This window comes from Schistocerca americana, chromosome 2 (genome assembly GCF_021461395.2).
Source record: "Schistocerca americana isolate TAMUIC-IGC-003095 chromosome 2, iqSchAmer2.1, whole genome shotgun sequence".
Taxonomy (NCBI): Eukaryota; Metazoa; Arthropoda; class Insecta; order Orthoptera; family Acrididae; genus Schistocerca; species Schistocerca americana.
In genome coordinates, this window is record NC_060120.1 from 747,522,569 (window position 1) to 747,540,795 (window position 18,227).

Genomic DNA, 18,227 nt, shown 5'->3' on the forward strand with positions numbered 1-18,227 from the left:
TGGAAGTTCTAAAATGGGGACTCCACAGAAAACTATGGGTCCGTAAGTTACAACGCATTCAAATGCTAATTACCACTTAAAATGCGCCTGTTTCAGAAGTGATAAATTAAGCTAGGAGAGCAAATGCTATATTTCAGAGCTAGGCTAATTATCATTGTTATGTTCTTCAGTCCAAAGACCGGTTTGATGCCTGTCTACGATTTTTACCCCCCCCCCCCCCCCCCCCTCTCCCCTCCCCACTTCCCTCCAATACTAAATTGATGTCTCAGAATGTGTCCTATCAACCGATCCCCTTTTCTATTCAGATTGTGCCACATATTTCTTTTCCCCCAATTCTATTCAGTCTGCCCATCTAATCTTCAGCATTATTCTCTAGCTCCAGTTTTCAAAAGCTTCTTTTCTCTTCTTGTACGAACTGTTTATCGTCTGTGTTTCACTTAAATACATGGTAACACTCCCTACAAATACTTTTAGGGAAGATTTCTTGACACTCAAAAATATATATATATATATATATATATATATATATATATATATATATGTGGCACTAACAAATTTCTCTTCTTTTGAAACACTTCTTGCCATTGTCAGTCTACATTTTATATCTTCTCTCTCCACTTCAGCAGTCATCAGTTATTTTGCTGCCCAAATAGTGACACTCATCTACTACTTTAACTGTCTTTGTTTTCTAATCTAATTCCATCAGCATTGCCAGATTTTTCTAAAATCAAAGATTTCCCTGATCTCATCGTAGTCTATAATTATCCTCACAAGAAGCTCTTCAACTGTGTCTACTAGAGTCTGACAGGCAATTTTTCTCACAAGCCCCTCACACACAAAAATTATAGGGATAAGATGTGGCAAATGAGCTGGCCAGGGTACTGGACCACATCAGCCAATCCTCAGTCCACCTCTTCAGATAAAATGCTTCTAAATGCTCACGTAACTCCAGTATTGCAACAGCAAAGGGCAGCAATATGCCGTCGTGTTAGAACCACATTACCAGACAGACTACCAACGAGGAGTAAACAGGATGGGACCCAACAGACACCTGTAATACCTGTCCAAATATTAACACCAAACTTATGCTGACATGAAGTAATACAGGTGGTATGCATATTTTCATTATTCCAAGTGTCACTGTTTTAGTTGAATGACCCTTCTTTAGTGAAATATGTCTCTTTTTCCACAACACCATTCTTTCGAAATATGGAATCTGTAGATGGTATGGAAATAAGTTCTCGTCACATAGGAAATCCAATACCACAGTATGTGAAACCTGAAGTGACAAACAAATGGATTCATTTTACCATGTTTAGTTTTCATGGCATAATTTAAGAAACATCGAAAATGTTTCCTTCAAACTGAAAGTTCCGCACGTAAAATTTTCGTCCAGCATCAACTTTGTAAACAGCAGAACTTCCAGTCTCCCTCAATCTTCTATCTATCACTATAAAAGTATCTGCACATGAAATAATGTGGTTAGGAAATCTTTCGCTGTACATTATGTGGGCCTCCTGTGCATTTTAATCCACAGCACCATATGCTAAATAAATCAAGACATATCCATCGAAGGATTACCGATGACACACCATGTCACCACTATTTTCACTGCTGTGAGATGTGTTTTGTCAAGCCTGCCTCCTTCGTTCACCTATCACACCTCTTTCCATGTAAATTCGCAGGTAATGAACACTTCTGATGAAAATTCTGCTACACAAGCAGATGGTATTAAAATCAATTGTTCCAACTGTGTAGATTGAAGTGCACAAAACAGCTGAGCTGTTGGCCCAGGTTCAGTCCTCGCTGCCATCCAATGTCCAGGTTTTGTGCCTCTCCTTCTCAGTTTAAGGAAACCAAATGAAGAAAAAGTTTAGCAACACTGTCTCTGGCAGGCTGCTTTAACTTGCACAAGCAATGACCCAAATGTTAACTTCAATGCTAATTAAACTGGAAACAGTGCAATGTATCGAATTTTTTGCTAAACAGTTATTTCTCAGCACAACCTATCCTATAACATCCTTACAAGCTTTCCAGACTGTTTCTGACCATCCTGCAGAATACGACTGCCTTCTATCAAATCATAATAATTTAAAACAAATTACACCAACATAAGAAAGTCACAACACTAGATAAGATTTATATCTCTGTTATAAACTGAATACAGTGCAATTATTCCACAGGACTTAAGGCTGCTTCTTACTCAAAGCATAAAATACTTTTACTATCACATGGTACATTCTTACTGAAATCAACTTTTTATGGAAAAAAGCACTAGGTTTACAATATTTTTAAAACTTATTTGTTAGGTATTATGAATATAAATATTTTCTATGTTATTATCAACAATGTCGCCACCATCACCTTCAAAATTAATGATTGAATTATTCATCACATCACCAATCTCACACCAGTATTCTCAAGTTTCTGGATTCTCTATATCCAGGCAGTATCCACTCCAATCATTTTGAGTTGCAGTTCACCATATGAAACAAGGATCCTCTCAGAGCACAAAAATGAGAATGCACCTCTTCAAAAGACAATGACACAAAAGTAGGGGGTCAGTAGCTGCAGTTCTCATTCTACACCGATATTCTGCCAATCACCATGAGGTTCATTGCAGAGGGTACATCCTTTATCATTTATTAGGGTTTCTTTCCGTTCCATTCACATATAGTGTGCAGGAAGAAAGTTCGTCTGAATGCCTCTGTGCATGCAGTAATTATTCTAATCTTGTCCTTATGATCCCAATGTGAGCAACACATAGCAGTTTGTAGTATGTTCCTAGAGTCATTATTTAAAGTTGGTTCTTGAAACTTTGTTAATAGACTTTCTCAACATCATTTATGTCTGTCTTTAAGACCCTGTTCCTTCAGTGTGCCTGCGACACACTCCCACGGATTAAACAAATCTGTGGCCATTCGTGCTGCCCTTCTCTCTACAGATCAATATCTCCTGTTTGATACAGGTCCCACACACTTGAGCAATATACTAGGATGGGTCAGACGAGTGCTATGTAAGCAATCTCCTTTGTAGTCTGATTGCACTTCCCCAGTATTCTACCAGTAAAGCGAAGTCTATCACCTGAGTTACCCACAACTGAGCCTATGTGATCATTCCATTTCATTCCCCCAGAAAGTGTTACACCCAGGTATTAGTGCGAGTTGGCCGATTCCAACAGTGGCTCATTGATATTATAGTATAGGATACTACGTTTTTTCATTTTGCAAAGAGTGTAGGTTTACGTTTCTGAACATTTAAAGCAAGTCGACAATCTTCGCACCACTTCGAAATTGTATCAAGACCTGACTAAATATTTAGGCAGCTTCTTTCAGATAGTGCTTCATTATAGATGACTGCGTCATCTACAAAAAGCCTGATGTTACTATTAATATTGCCTGCAAGATCAATAAGATACAACAAAAACGGCAAGGGTCTCAACATGCCTCCCTGGGGTACAGCTGATGTTACTTCTACATGTGACGATGAAACTCCATCCAAGATATGCTGCGTTCTCCCTACCAAAATGTCCTCAATCTACTCACAAATTTCACTTGATACCCTACATGATCATACTTTTGGCAAGAAGTGTAAGTGTGGTACTGTGTCAAATGCTTTTTGGAAATCAAGAAATACTGCATCGACCTGATTGCCTTGATGCAAAGGTTTCAGTATGTCATGTGAGAAAAGTGCGAGTTAGGTTTCATATGAGCTATGTTTTCAGAATTTGTGCTGGTTGACATTGAGTATGTCATTCTGTTCAAGATACCTGATTATGTATGAGCTCAAAATATGTGCTAAGAGTGGACAACAAATCGATGTCAGGGATACTGGATGGTAGTTTTGTGGATCACTTCCACTACCCTTCTAGCAGACAGATATGACCTGTGCTTTTCTCCAAGAACTATGGACGGTTTTTGTTCGAGGGTTCTACAATAGATTCTAGTTAGAAGAGGGGCTAACTCAGCCACAAATTTGGCACAGACTGAGATAGTGATTCCATCAGGTTCTGGAGCTTTGTTCAATTTTAATGATTTCAGCTCCTTCTCAACACCACTGACATTAATACTTATTTCATTCATCTTTTCAGTGGTACGAAGATTAAATTGGGGCAATTCTCCTGGTTTTTCTTTTGTAAAGGCACATTGAAAACGGAGTTCAGCATTTCGGCTTTTGCTTTCCTACCCTCAGTTCCACTTCCTGTCTCATTCGCTAGGCACTGGACACTAATTCTGGTGCCACTAACAGCCTTTACACAAAACCAGAATGTTTTTGGGTTCGGTGAAAGATCATTTGACAATAGTCTGCTGTGGTAGTCACTGAAGGCGTCACACATTGCTCTCATGACAGTCAAATGCATTTCATTCAACATTTCCTGTCTATAGCCCAATGCTTTATTTGGCACCTATTGTGCACTATTCTCTGTTTCCTTGGAAGTTTCTTTACGGTGACTGTATAATATGAAGGTTCCCTCCCATTATAAACTGTTCTACTGGGTATATATCTATCCAGTGCATAGTCAACTATTCTTTTAAACTTGATCCATAGCTCCTCTACATGCTCCTGTCCTGTGCTGAAAGTTTCAAGTTCCTCAATGAGATATGACACTACTGATTTTTTTATTTAGTTTGCTGAACATAATGTATCTTTCTGCTTGTTTTAGTTGTTCTTTGTACTTTGGTTATCATTGTTGCCACAACCGCATCATGGTCACTGATACCAGTTTTGATGTGGACATCCTCAAAGAGGTCAGGTCGATTTGTTGCCATTAGACCAAATATATTTCCATTGTGAGAAGGGTCCTAGCTATCTGTTCTACGTAGTTTTCAGAGAAGGCTTTTAATAACATTTCACAGAATGTGTTATTGTTGGTTGGTTGGTTGGTTTGGGGAAGGAGATCAGACAGCGTGGTCATCGGTCTCATCGGATTAGGGAAGGATTGGGAAGGAAGTCGGCCATGCCCTTTCAGAGGAACCATCCCGGCATTTGCCTGGAGTGATTTAGGGAAATCATGGAAAACCTAAATCAGGATGGCCGGACGCGGGATTGAACCGTCGTCCTCCCGAATGCGAGTCCAGTGTCTAACCACTGCGCCACCCCGCTCGGTTGTCTTATTGTGCCCACCGTTAATAAAGCTACAAGTTTCCCAATTAAATGTTGGATGATTAAAGTCTCCACTGATAACTCAGGGTGTATACGTGGACAAGGAAAAAAAATTCCCGGATTTCCCGGTTAAAAATACACTTTCTCCCGGGTGACAGTATATTATCCCTTATCAATCCTTTGAATGGTTATGGTTTTATACACGGGCATACAATTTCCCGGCACTTTAGAAAACGAAACTCAGAGAAAAAGACACGTTTTGGAAATATCTTTGATGTGCAGCAACATGTACGCTGCATATTTTCATATTACGAAAGCATACATTGGAATTCCACCAAACACAGCATGTTACTTTCTGAATAATTGAAATCGAGTTTTCGATGCGCTTTTGTAAGCTGTTTGTAGCTCATGTCACGTGATCTCGCCAGCCAATGACAGCAGATATTCAGAGCATAGGACACGTGATGTAGTCAGCCAACAGCAACATCACTGTTAAGTAGCACGAACTCACAAACAGGGAAAGTTAATAGTTTAAATTAATATACATAGTGTTGCTAAAAGAAAAGAAAAGCTTTCACATATAATATTGGTCTCAAGCTGCAAGAGCAGCTAAGCTTTCGCATATACTGTTTCTCTTTTTTGCGCGTGTTACACTTTAAGATATATCACACAAATGTGCCAGTAAAATTTTTAATAATGACATAGATGTCTGATCTTCTGGATTCGAAATTCTTCTAAATGGCTCATCTTCAGGGTTCGAAATTCTTCTAAATGGCTCATCATCAAACAGTTGATTTTTGAGCACATTTAAAGTGCATACTTAAAGGGCACATTCGTTTGTCCAGATTCCCAATGAAGTAGACCTCAACCTGATATCAAGCTTTTCAGTGTGGTTTTCTGAATGTAAATTTTCTTGGTGCACCAGTACTGTATTATATCATGTTTGATTCTTTATTATGGCATAATGCCATACGTGCTAGAAAATGAAAATTTGCACTTGAAATGCAGCGAACAGTTGAAACTAGCCAGTACTGTGGAATTAAACATTTCGTTTCAAATACATTGACTGCCTCTGCAGAAAAGGTAAACAAAAGTCAAATTTCTTTAGCAAACAGACAAAAATAACTTCATTGTTCCACAAGGTGATTAATGCTTGACTGTCAGAAAGGTGGAAATAAAATAAAATCTGAGACTAATGACATATTTCAGCCTTTCGTAATTATGTGATGTGTTTTAATTCACTTGATACCTCCCGGCCACAGATATCCATTTTGTTTTCATTTGACGTGAGAGTAAACGAAGGGGAAACAGCATAATCACTAAATGTAAACACGGGTCACGTGGAAACTACCTACTATAACTTAGACTGCTCTGCGCATCAGTCCCGAATTTACGATGTTTGCGAACTGGGTCAATACTTAAAAAAAAAAAAATAAATAAAATCGAGTTTTCAAAATATGTTCATCTTGTAGCGCACATCTTTCTGAAAAGTCTGAAACATAAAACATATGTATTCAAGGAAATGTAAGAAATATTATTTGGTCTTAAGTATGCCTAAGTGCAGTGCCACGCCTCTTCATAAAGCATTTTTCTACCGCACGTCCAAACTGTATTCAGGAGAGTAGAAACTGAAATGTCCTGTGGTGCCTCTCCTGCTCCCAGTCGGCCAGTTTGACAGCCTGCCCCTCTTTAAAAAAATCTCGCAATTAATAACGGATCGGATTATTTGTAATCGAGAGCACAAGAACTCTTCAGAAAATCTGAATTCTTTATTGCCTATAGTTAATAGTGACATAAAATTAAATATAGCATATATAAAACCAATACTGACAAGAGATAAGCAAGAAATTACACATTTCTTCAAACCTTAGCTCCTAGTATTTTTTCTCTCTGATCTTGCTACACCTTTACATGGCGTGCTTTCCTTTCTGCGAAAGAATCTGTTACCTCATCAAAGTTCGTCAAACGTCTTGCTACATGAAAAATCGAAATGTCGTTATCTAATACTGAAAAAGCTGTTAATATAAATAATACTCTAGACTGGTGTGGTTTCTTGATCTGATTACAGCTATTTTGTCACTGTCTGCTAGATAAAACAAAACAGACCTTTCTAATATGGCAGCAGTTTTGTAACGCACCAAATAAACGAGGCTGTTTTGGCACAAATGGCCATTTTTATAACACAACAGAATATAATCCAATAAGTACTAATATCAAATGCCCATTAGGTCTACTACAAGCAAAAAACTTTATGTTAGGAAATAGTTTCACATTTCATTCATACGCACCAGCTTCTCAAGCATGAGATCGAAAAGTAGTATTACGAAATTTTTATATAAATTTGGGATCGTCTTGTTCTTCCATAATTTGCGTGATGTACCCGTTTCTTCTCCTTCCTCATTCTAACAAACAATTTTGTCATCACCAATTCTGTAGCTACTGCTGCCACTGTCAAAATTTGTTCGCCGATTAACTTCACTAACCCTGCCAGAATCACAGGTTTAGTTGTCCCACGATTATTTTCCGGTTAGGCGTTATTATGTGTTCGAACAACACGTTTTCCGCTTTACTTCCAGAATAGAACTTACGAGGCTGCTAGCCGGGGACTGTATTACTGGTCCTTACTAGTGTAGCGATTTGGCCAAAAATTTTCTGTCAAAATTTCGTTTTCTTGGATACACCGAGAAGATAATACGTAATCTTCTCACCTGTTATTCCTGTCTGTTGTTTATTTCCATTCTGATGGTCTGAATCTATGGGGTTCGCTAGTAATTATAACAATGCTGATCATTCGCAAACCCAATCAACTACATGATCAGACAGAAATTGGCATTCATCCATTCGGCTTTACTCACTCAGCTCATATAGCCCCGTCCCCTTTTGTCTGCAGAAAGTTTATTTCTAGATGCGACAAGGATTCTTCTGACAGATACATCACGTACACTCTGCTTGCATTTAAAAGTCAACTTATGATTCCATCAGAAATCAACTCAAAATGTGTTCAAAAATGTTCAAAAACCAACAGGGAAGCATTTCAAAATCATATAAATAATCGATAGGCAAATGTGCGCTGGATGCTAGGTGCTTTGTGAAACAAGTTTTTTTCCTCAAGAATATGAATTTGGCACCCCCTTTTCCCGGTAGCATCTAGCTGCTTGCTGCGACTGCTTGCACAGCCAACAGCCATATTCCTGTTGCCAGAAGCGGGAGAATCTACTGCTCAAACATGACTCAACTGCGCTTGCGCATGAGCCCGTGTGTAACTGCTAAAACAAGTCGACTGTAAACAGTTGCGACTTCACGTTCACTGGAGGCAATTTGTTGTTATGAAGCACTGCATAGTCTTCCTAAAGCCTTTGACACATTTTCAATTGGCAGACACTTGCATGAGGTAGTTGTTGTATATGGCGCATTTCCTTTGCAATTTAAGTTATTTTCGTTTTTTCTCTAGTTTATGTTTTATTGTTGAAGTATTATTCTGCAGTAGCGGCATACAGTAATATCCTTTGTTAGAGTATCGGTTCTTACCAGTCAAAATTACAAAAATTTAACTGAAAACTAAAACAATGAAAAATTCCCGGAATTCTAAAAATATCCTAGGTTTTTCCCGGTTTTCTCCCGGATGAAAAAATTCCCGGGTTTTTCCTGGATCTCCCAGTTGTCCCGGGTCATATACACCCTGTAACTACAATATGATTGGGGAACTTAGATACAAATGGACTGAGGTTTTCTCTTAAGTTTTTGATTACATAAGGAGATGAGCCTGGTGTCTGACAGAAGGATCCAATAACCATTTTATGCCCTCCCCCAATACTGAGCCTTGTCCAAATAATATCACGTACAGTTTAGATTTCTGTATCGGTGGATTTAAATTTCTTATCAACTGCAAAAATACACCACCCCCATTTCCATTTTGCCTATCCTTTTGATGTACACTTAAATTTTACCCAAAAATCTCATTGCTACCAATTTCAGTTTTCATCGAGTTTTCTGTACCTAATACTATGTGAGCTTCACTGCTCTTCATGTGCTCTCCAAGCCCTGGCACTTTGTTGCACATGCTTCAGCAGTTTACCATTACGATTTTAATACTCTCACCTATGGGAGGCATTTCTTTCAATCTTACACTGATACTTCTGGGTTTCCTACAGTTATTGTTATCTGGGTTGGATGGAGAGTCACCTAACTAAAAAACTCTTGTGTGCACCTGACACACAGTCAACTACCTAACAGTAGCCTGTGATGTGTAGTGCATGCCTGACCCATTTAGGGGGCCCTACAGCTATCAACTCTATGGCACAAGTCGAGGAAAATGCAGCCTAGCTTGCCACAGAAACTTCCAAGCCCCTGGTTCAGTCCTTCACTTCTCTCAGAACCAAAAGGTCACGATCAGGTCTGGGGCAATACCGCAAATTGTTGAAACTCTATGTGCAAGGCTGGTCTTCTCAATCTTCTCTGCCATTTACTGACATGATGCAAGTATGGCGTTGGGGCCCGAGATGACAGGCATAATTTGTTCCAATGTTTGCCACGATCTGCAGTTGGTTGCACCCTTTTCCCTCAATGGGTGTTGGAGTAGCCTCTTCAACACGCTGAATGAGGCCTTCAGGCATTCACATTGAGTGCACCTGGTGTTCCTATCTGCAATTTCCTTAAGGGTTACCATAATTTGCCATATGTTTGAACTGCCGATGATTAAATACACCCCTACCATTCTGTGTATGCCTCCTCTTGATACCGGAGAAACAAGTTCCTCCAAAACTGGTGACATGAGTCCCACTTGCTCAGTTTCAGTTTTAGTGATAGATAGCACCTCAAACTTGTTAGTTAGGGGGATCAGTAGAACACCCCGAGTCCTTTCTGGCCCTTGCCCACTTCCTACAGTACACTTAGATCTATCGTTGACATGCCACTCACAGTCAAGTGGATGAGTAATGACAGATTCTGTACTTTATGCAGAGGAGACAGGATCTATGGGAGAGGACAGTACTTGAGGTACTGCTGGTAACAGTATCACAGGTCCAGGACTCTCAGGAGCTCTTCCAACACACCAATTCACAGCAGCTGTCAATCATTTTGACAGTAGTCACGGCAACGAATGTCAAACAATTCAGCTCATGTTTGAGAATGGCATTCACAGTGGGGCTGCATTTTGGGTAGTGCAAAGTATTACATGGCAGAGAACAAACAACTTTAAATTAACCCCACTGATTATCTTTTATTGTGTCAAGTTAAAAAGTTGCTAATTTCCTGTAAGAATTGAAGCAAATACACAAAATGAGATTTCTATTAAGGTAACTCAAAAACATGTGGCAAAAATTATTAGTTTCCTAAAATGTTTTGAAGTTGTTATAGTTGTTAGCATTTATCTTTTAACAAAGAATAGTCTAAATCCTTTTACCTAGTCTCTGTGGAGAAGCATTCATGCTCACCATGTCCTCCTCAATGCCACTGTCTATATATGTATGTCTACCACTCTCTCTCCTTTTGTCTTTCTTTCCCCCTGCCACTGTCTCCAACACATCTAGAAAGTTCAAAAAATTCTGAGGGTCCAACAAATTTCTTCCCTTGTACCACACGTTTAAAACTCCTGTCAAAACTGCACCCTCCTCTATACCTATGTGTTAAAGTATACCAGTCTGGGAGGGTCCAGACTCTCCTAGTCAATATATGGTCTCAACTACCTGTACATTTCACTGTCCCTCCTCTTCCTTTCTTTCTCCCACAGCTTCTTTCACCATCCATTTCTCTTTCACTTTTACTGCCAGTGTCACTCACTGACTACCACAGTCTCCTCTTTTTTTTGGCTCCCAGTGCTATTGTCTTCATCCCTCTTTCTCTTGGTGCCACTTTCTCTCTTCCACCATCACTGCCTCCTTTCTCTTTCTCTCCCAGTGCCACTGTCTCCTCTCTCTTCGAATGTCATTACCTCTCCGCTACTCTCTTTCAGCACATAGAAGTGCGAATATATGTTCGCAAGCCAAAATATTTGGTGAAGGAGGCGGAATGAGGATTCAGGCAGCTGGTTCCCTTCTTGTTACTGTTGCAGCAACGTGCACTGTTTATACAAAACAAATCCTGAGAGGTCAGTAAAGATTGGACTATATATATATATATATATATATGCAATCCCCAACAATCAGTCTTTCCTTCTCAATTCGTCTGGTAAGTCTCCACTAACCCGAGGTTCTGGGTGTCTTTTTGTATCCCTTTCCCTAAACCGTTCAAGTCCTTTTCCTTCAACTCTCTTCCTTCCACTTCAACTCTTTGGCCAGAATAAGCTAGCTCTGTAAGCTTGTAAAAGTTAAACCTTTGTGTGTGTGTGTGTGTGTGTGTGTGTGTGTGTGTTGTTCTGCTGCTGCTTGGCGAGTAGATTTTTCATCTATCCATTTACATTTAATTTATATAATCTGATGCATTTACACACTTTGATGCATATGAGGATGTGTTGAAAAGTAATGCCTTGGAAAATTTTTAACAGATGAAGATTGGATGGAGCCAATTTGGGACTGTACTGAGGGACTGTAGTGATGATTATTGATGACAGTGAACCAAAAGAATCTGATTACTGCAGTTATTGTAGATGTCACATCATCCATGTGCAGTCTGGCATTGTCATGCTGAAGGAGAAGGCACTCCATATGTGGATAAACTTTCTGAATTCGAAACTCAATTACAGCTGTTCCTCTACATCTACATTGATACTCCGCAAGCCACACAACGGTGTGTGGCGGAGGGCACTTTACGTGCCACTGTCATTACCTCCCTTTCCTGTTCCAGTCGCGTATGGTTCGCGGGAAGAACGACTGTCTGAAAGCCTCCGTGCGCGCTCTAATCTCTCTAATTTTACATTCGTGATCTCCTCGGGAGGTATAAGTAGGGGGAAGCAATGCACCAAAATAGTTACATTACACATTTTATTTAAAAAGCTCTAAGAGTTTTCACATGAAAAATCTGAAATCATTACTTTTCTGCACATGTAAGTAAATTATGTGTAGAAAGGATGAAAAATAAATATTACGCTATTCTTATGGGTGAAAAGCAAAAATGATGATGATCTGATTGACATTCTACATTACCTGAACTCCGTGGAAGGAATCTATGTAACCAGGTTTCCGACAACCATCAGACTCCAGGTAGCCCAAAACTTCATCGAAATTTCTTGCTTCCATGACCAGATCACTAACGCACAACATGAAGAGATTCTTGCCATCTGCATTCTTCATATTTCTGTATAAAATTCATCAGATTAAAATCTAAGGAATGACAAAGTTGGCTCAAGCATGTCAGGACTTCATTTATACAGTTATGTTCCATGTAGTGTTTACCTCAAAAAGTAGTAGTACTGGAGAGCCTCCAACGGATTTGTAGCTTCAAACTTTCGGACATAAAGCATTATTAGTCGCGCTAAATTTAACCTTCTTGCAGGTGGATCATCATCCGGTTCTACTGACACTATAAAAACAATTTTTTCAGTATGCAAGACAAGTTCAAGAACCAAATTCACAAGTTCCTTAAACTAAACCAGGAACTCTTAAGAGGTCTAATCACACAACTACCAATGACACATTAAGTCTAATTAATTTAAACCTTCACATCACTGATTAGAGGCCTTTAAACCGCAGTCCTCAAGACATTTTTTAAAAAATTTTGACGGTGATTTGTATATTTTATTCACTTTTTGTCAATTTATTATATTACTACAGATCTAAGCCAAATAATGAGCTTCAACAATGCTATTTTAAATTCTTAATCTTCTACACAATTCAGTGCATAGTAAGCTGGATGTGCAACCCCACCCCCCAAAGAAAACACTCATCATCACTGGCCACTGCAATTTAGTTAGTAAAAATTCTGATGGTGTGAAACTGCATCTTCCGAATGTCATCATTATTAATCCTGCCTGTTGTTGTCACTAAGCTCTAATTCTGTTCTAAGTGGTTGTTAAATTTTTGTGAGGCAAACTAAATACTGAAGCACATGGTTCATTTGTCAGCTAATTGCTATGCCTATTGAAATAATAATTGTCAAGCAACATTCTATGGCATTCCTTAGGGCTCTATAATAAACATGCCTCCATCTCACACGTCCCAACATACAAATACAAAAACTTTTTTTGTCATAGTACTGCACTTGTAAACCAACTGGTTGGTGCAATGCAAACACTATGAGTTTACTGTTTTATTCATGCAGCAATCATATTTATATTGTAGTACTTTGGAAGATATCAAACTTTGAAATGAACTAATCATTTGTAGTAGCCCCGCACATATTGAAGATGGTGTAAGATTGCCATGTTCTGTATGTCAGACACAAGCTCATCTTGAACATAGTGCATTTAGAAATATGAGATAAAAACCTGTACTAATATGGTTTTGGTTATCACAGACATGACAGATAGTTAAGTGCAACAGGCTATGGGAAACCAAGCCATTTCCAACAAAACCTAGCAATTTTAAACAATAATCAAGAAGAATGAACCCAATAGCCAGAAAATTAATGATCCTGTTGTCTATGAACCACCCCTTACAAAACTTGGAAGAACAAGAAATGCTCAATGTGTGTTATTCTTCCGACGTTTAAAATACATCCAAAGAAGTTGGATAAATCTTCAATGAAATATCACACATGTTGTGCCTTCTGCGCAATATCTAGGCAGTTCTGGGAGTATAAGATTATAAGGGGAGGAGGGGGGGGAGGGGGGAGGGAGGAGGCAGGGGGAGGGGAGGGGGGAGGGGGGGGGGGAGAAAGAGAGAGAGAGAGAGAGAGAGAGAGAGAGAGAGAGAGAGAGAGACTTCTTGGTTATGTGCACATACACTGCTCAATATATTTGCTTTATGATAATTAGTATGCTCTTCACTATTAAACACAACTTATACCTTACCTTCTGTCATTGTCTACCTACAAGACAAACAATTGAAAATGTATATATAAGGAACTCACACAATGGTGTCTGTATACTTGGTGGAGCAGCAAGTATACTTTGTTCATTAAGAACAAGGGCGATGTGAACTGCATGCACCTTCAGCTTATCTGTTCGAGTAAGGAATTCAATAGCTGCCTCAAACTGTCCAGTAAGGAATAACATACTGAAGTAGAGCATTGGCTGTTCAGAGGCATTATAATGACTTTCACCTGAAATAACAGAAGTCTTTATTTACAGTTACATCACAAGTCTTGAAAGGTTCTAACTTAAACAAACATGCTGCTTCAATATGTTCACTGATACATAGAATACAAATCACAACAACATAAACTTCATATTAAGCTACAAAACCATGGAGAAGCGATTTTTCAGTTCTATGGCAGCTAAAAACTCTTTCATATCACTACAGAGACCATGTATGTTTAAAATAAATGAGAAAGACATACCAGACACAAGCAAACTGTGTTTACTGCTAAAATCGTGATTTTTATCTTTTACCTTATATCCTCCATCTACAAAAACTGTCTGGCTCTCCTGAGGAAGCAAATGCTTAGAGAATTTACAATGATTCAAATGTTGTAAATATTGGTAAAAATATTAGTAGTTGTAGGAAGAAGGGACGAAGAGGGACAAACAGAGAGGGGAGGGAACTTGTAAGATGAAAAGGTGAAAGGGAGTTAAAATTATTATTTGTAACCATAATTACAGTAAGCCTGCAACAAAAATACTGTCTCTCTTGAGCTAGCATCAACACATGTAAGCTATGAGAAGTTGGTTTATAAATGAGTCAGTTACATCAATCATGTGTCCTGAATTGAAGGGATTCTCTACAGATTTTTGTGTTAACCAGGTTTGAAATATATCATAACTAGATTTACTTATAAGCTTTAAATTAATAAACTATCATGATAAAATATAATATTGATAAATATAGAAATGTACCTTGTTCTTCCAAAATCAAAGATTGTAGTTCAGGATAAGAAAATTTTGTCCCATCTGCACTATTACATATCTGAGACAATTTCATCCATAAATAGTCATCTGCTGTTTTTATAACTTCTGAATGTTCCTCCGAAATATCACATGCTCCAAGTATTCCAAAAACGGCCCTGTAAGATTTTACATCATATTCAGAGCATTTCATCAATGAAAACAACAATTTTCACAGAAAACAAATGAAACATTCTGCAAGCACGTTTTCTGTGCGAAAAGTTGAGAGATATTAAGCTCTCTGAATTAAGAGTTCTACCCTCTGGAGTAATGCACCAAACTGGTGAAACATTTTGCCTGTCTGCTCCAGCTGCATGTACAAAAACCTGACACACACATAAAAGACCGTGTATACTGCACTGAGAAGTTGGAGAAACCAAACATCGACCAAATGACATCCCGTACAGGCTTTACATTTTTGTTTAGCAAAGCGACTCTTACTGATTCTCTGGAGCACGTCGGTTCTATTTTACTGCAAGATATCACCAAACTTTTTCATGCATGTCTCGTCACAAGCTATTTCATGCAAAATGCAACTTTTATGAACAGCTGGAAGGTGTTGCCATAGGTAGTCTACTTAGTGTAGTGATGGCCAACTTCTTCATAGAACGTTTTGAATTACAGGTGCTGGACTTGGTATCTTGTAAACTTACGGCATGGTACAGATACGACTATGATACCTTGACTGTGTGGAGCCATGGTGAGGAACAGCTCCGTTACTTCGTAAGACACCTGAACGCTCTCCAAACATAAAATTTATCATTGAGGTAGAAAAGGACCAATAGCGACCCTTTTTCGATATTCTGGTCACAAGGCCAGCGAAAACCTGGGACAGAACACGTATCAAAACCAATCACACACAGGCCACTAGCTGCACAAATGATCAAATCGTCACCCGAGCAAGAAAAAGAGAGCAAGATGAACATGTGAGGTGCAGCACCTCAGATATGAGATGCAACACCTGGAAAACATTCTGAGGAGCAATGGGTACTCCACCAGTTACACAAAAAGTTTCACAGAATCGAACATTCAGCAAAGTGACACATCAGAAAAAGAAATGTCGGATATGGCCTTTCTGCCATATATTCCCAGAGTGATGGACAAACTCTGCCGTATATTGCGCAAACATGATGTAAACCCACGAAGACGATCAAAGAGTATCCCAGATTGGCAAAGGAGAAAAGGGACCTACATGGACCCGCTTGCAATGTTACAAATATATTGATTACCATGTACAGGTGGAAATGTCGATGCTGGAATGACTGGACGATCAAACAACACCAGGACCACCAAACATAAGCAGCATTACACGTTGCAGCAGCTAGAGGAATCTGCCATGGTGAATGGAGTACATGCTGTGTGAAACCGACCACATAGTGAAATTTGCCAACATGGAAGTTCTTGCTGTAGAGAAAAGCTATTAAAGCCACTTGTTCAGGAAAGTGCCAGAAATACACAAACATGACAATAAGTTCAACATGAAAAAGGAAGCATCAAGGTGAATGGATCCTGGATTCCCGTCTGCAGAGAACGACCACTCAGGGCAGAACCACAGCGGAAATGACAAAGAAAACTCCTTTTATATTGGTGCACAAGGTACATATAATCTCAGCTGTGGCCTCAACTCCAGTCTATTACCAGCATGGAGGGTTAAGCTTTGAGTATGCCAGCCACTCATGCTGGCGAAATGTCATAAAAATTATCAAATATCAGTCAAACAACCTGAGACAGAACCCAACAGGCTGTAACGCCGGAAATGGATATCCTCCTATTTCCATCTAATGTACTATGAATTTTTTCCTTATTTTGTTACCTGAAGATATGACATTTCTGTGTCTTTGTATATTGTAATTGTTTTACTATTTGTATATATATGCATTTATGTCGATGTATAATTGGTTTGTTTTGTGAATATTATTTGTATTTATACGCTGGGTCTGGCATAGGGAAAATTATGCTATCGAACAACTACATCGATAGGTCATGTGGAGAACCAAAGTGTTTAGGATCTATGGTAGTGTTAACTCTGCCGCGTGGAGCGCGGGCAGAGCAGACAGAGAGAGTCTGACTGGAGTAGTGCGGTTGAGCAGGTGTGTTGTGTGACGCTCCCGCGAGTTGCCGCGCTTTCGGGGTTTGGCAGCATATAATTGCGCTCGACTTGCTATGATAGTTTCTGACACGGTGTCGCGGACGGGAAGCGTTAGCTGGCACACATCAAGAGCCCGTTTCGGCTGGAGACCGTGTCGAGAAGAAGGCGCGCCAACATCCAGCTTCTGCAACAGCGACGGCCGACAATGAGTGACTGTCGCCACCTCCTCGATCGACGACTTCAATCCTTCAATCAACCAACAAGGAAGACTGGTAGCACGTAAAGTTTTAGAACTGTATGGCAGACCTCAGCTTTTCAAACTGTTAAATTTTTCTCACTAAATTACAGCAACGTAGCATGAACCTTTGTTGCTCATTGTCCCAATTGCATTACCAAGCAGGGCCCCTTCCTTTTCCGGAATGAACCCAAGTGTCATTGAAATTCAAACGCCAGCATTAAAGTAATATCATTCGATTTCACTGCTTTAATTTCAAAGTTCAGTTAAGGTATTCATAGCTGGCTATAATATTTAGATTACACAAGCACAAATTAAGAGTGCGAGTTTTGTTACCGTATTTTAGCTTACCTGTGACTGCAGCTCAGCTTGGTACGTACTAAATTTTACTATTGTTAATTGTTCAGAATCATTTAATTCAAGTTCAAAGTTAAATCTCTTATTTCTAAATTGCGTAGATTCAAGTAGCTTTTGAAATGATTGTTGAGGTAGCCCAAGACTAACCGTATTTTACTGAATTTCGATGTGCTTCAGAAACAAAGCTCACTATTAATTTCAGTCACTAAATTAACTTTCAATTTTCCGGTTTTATTAATTCTTTTACTAAATTAAGTCAGAGTGTAGCGAAATTTATTACTTCTGACAAACTTTCAGTTTTCACACTACACGTGTCAACCTTGAGTTGCCACGTTTCTAGTGCTAATTATATGTGTAATAACCTTTCTTTTTCAGTTACAATAGTAATTGTCCATAGGACTGGCGACTGTAATTTCCCCCAAATCTCAAATATCTAATTACCGCTAGTTAATTGTTAATGTAACGGCCGCACATTTACTTTTTTTATTAACTTTACCCCTTTTCAAAATTAATTTCCACTAGTTTCA

At 39.0% G+C, this 18,227-nt stretch overlaps 1 protein-coding gene across 4 annotated transcripts in view; it reads right to left on the reverse strand.

Moving 5' to 3' along the window:
- LOC124594915 (nuclear pore complex protein Nup93-like) overlaps window positions 1–18,227 on the reverse strand; it is a 195,837-nt gene that overhangs the window by 76,924 nt on the left and 100,686 nt on the right. For all 4 annotated transcript variants that reach the window (XM_047133397.1, XM_047133398.1, XM_047133399.1 and 1 more), the window contains 4 exons: window positions 14,972–15,138; window positions 14,047–14,238; window positions 12,432–12,558; window positions 12,183–12,333 (listed from right to left, as the gene is read on the reverse strand). In XM_047133397.1, the coding sequence (XP_046989353.1) occupies window positions 12,183–12,333; window positions 12,432–12,558; window positions 14,047–14,238; window positions 14,972–15,138 (637 nt within the window). The remainder of the gene's footprint in view (window positions 1–12,182; window positions 12,334–12,431; window positions 12,559–14,046; window positions 14,239–14,971; window positions 15,139–18,227) is intronic.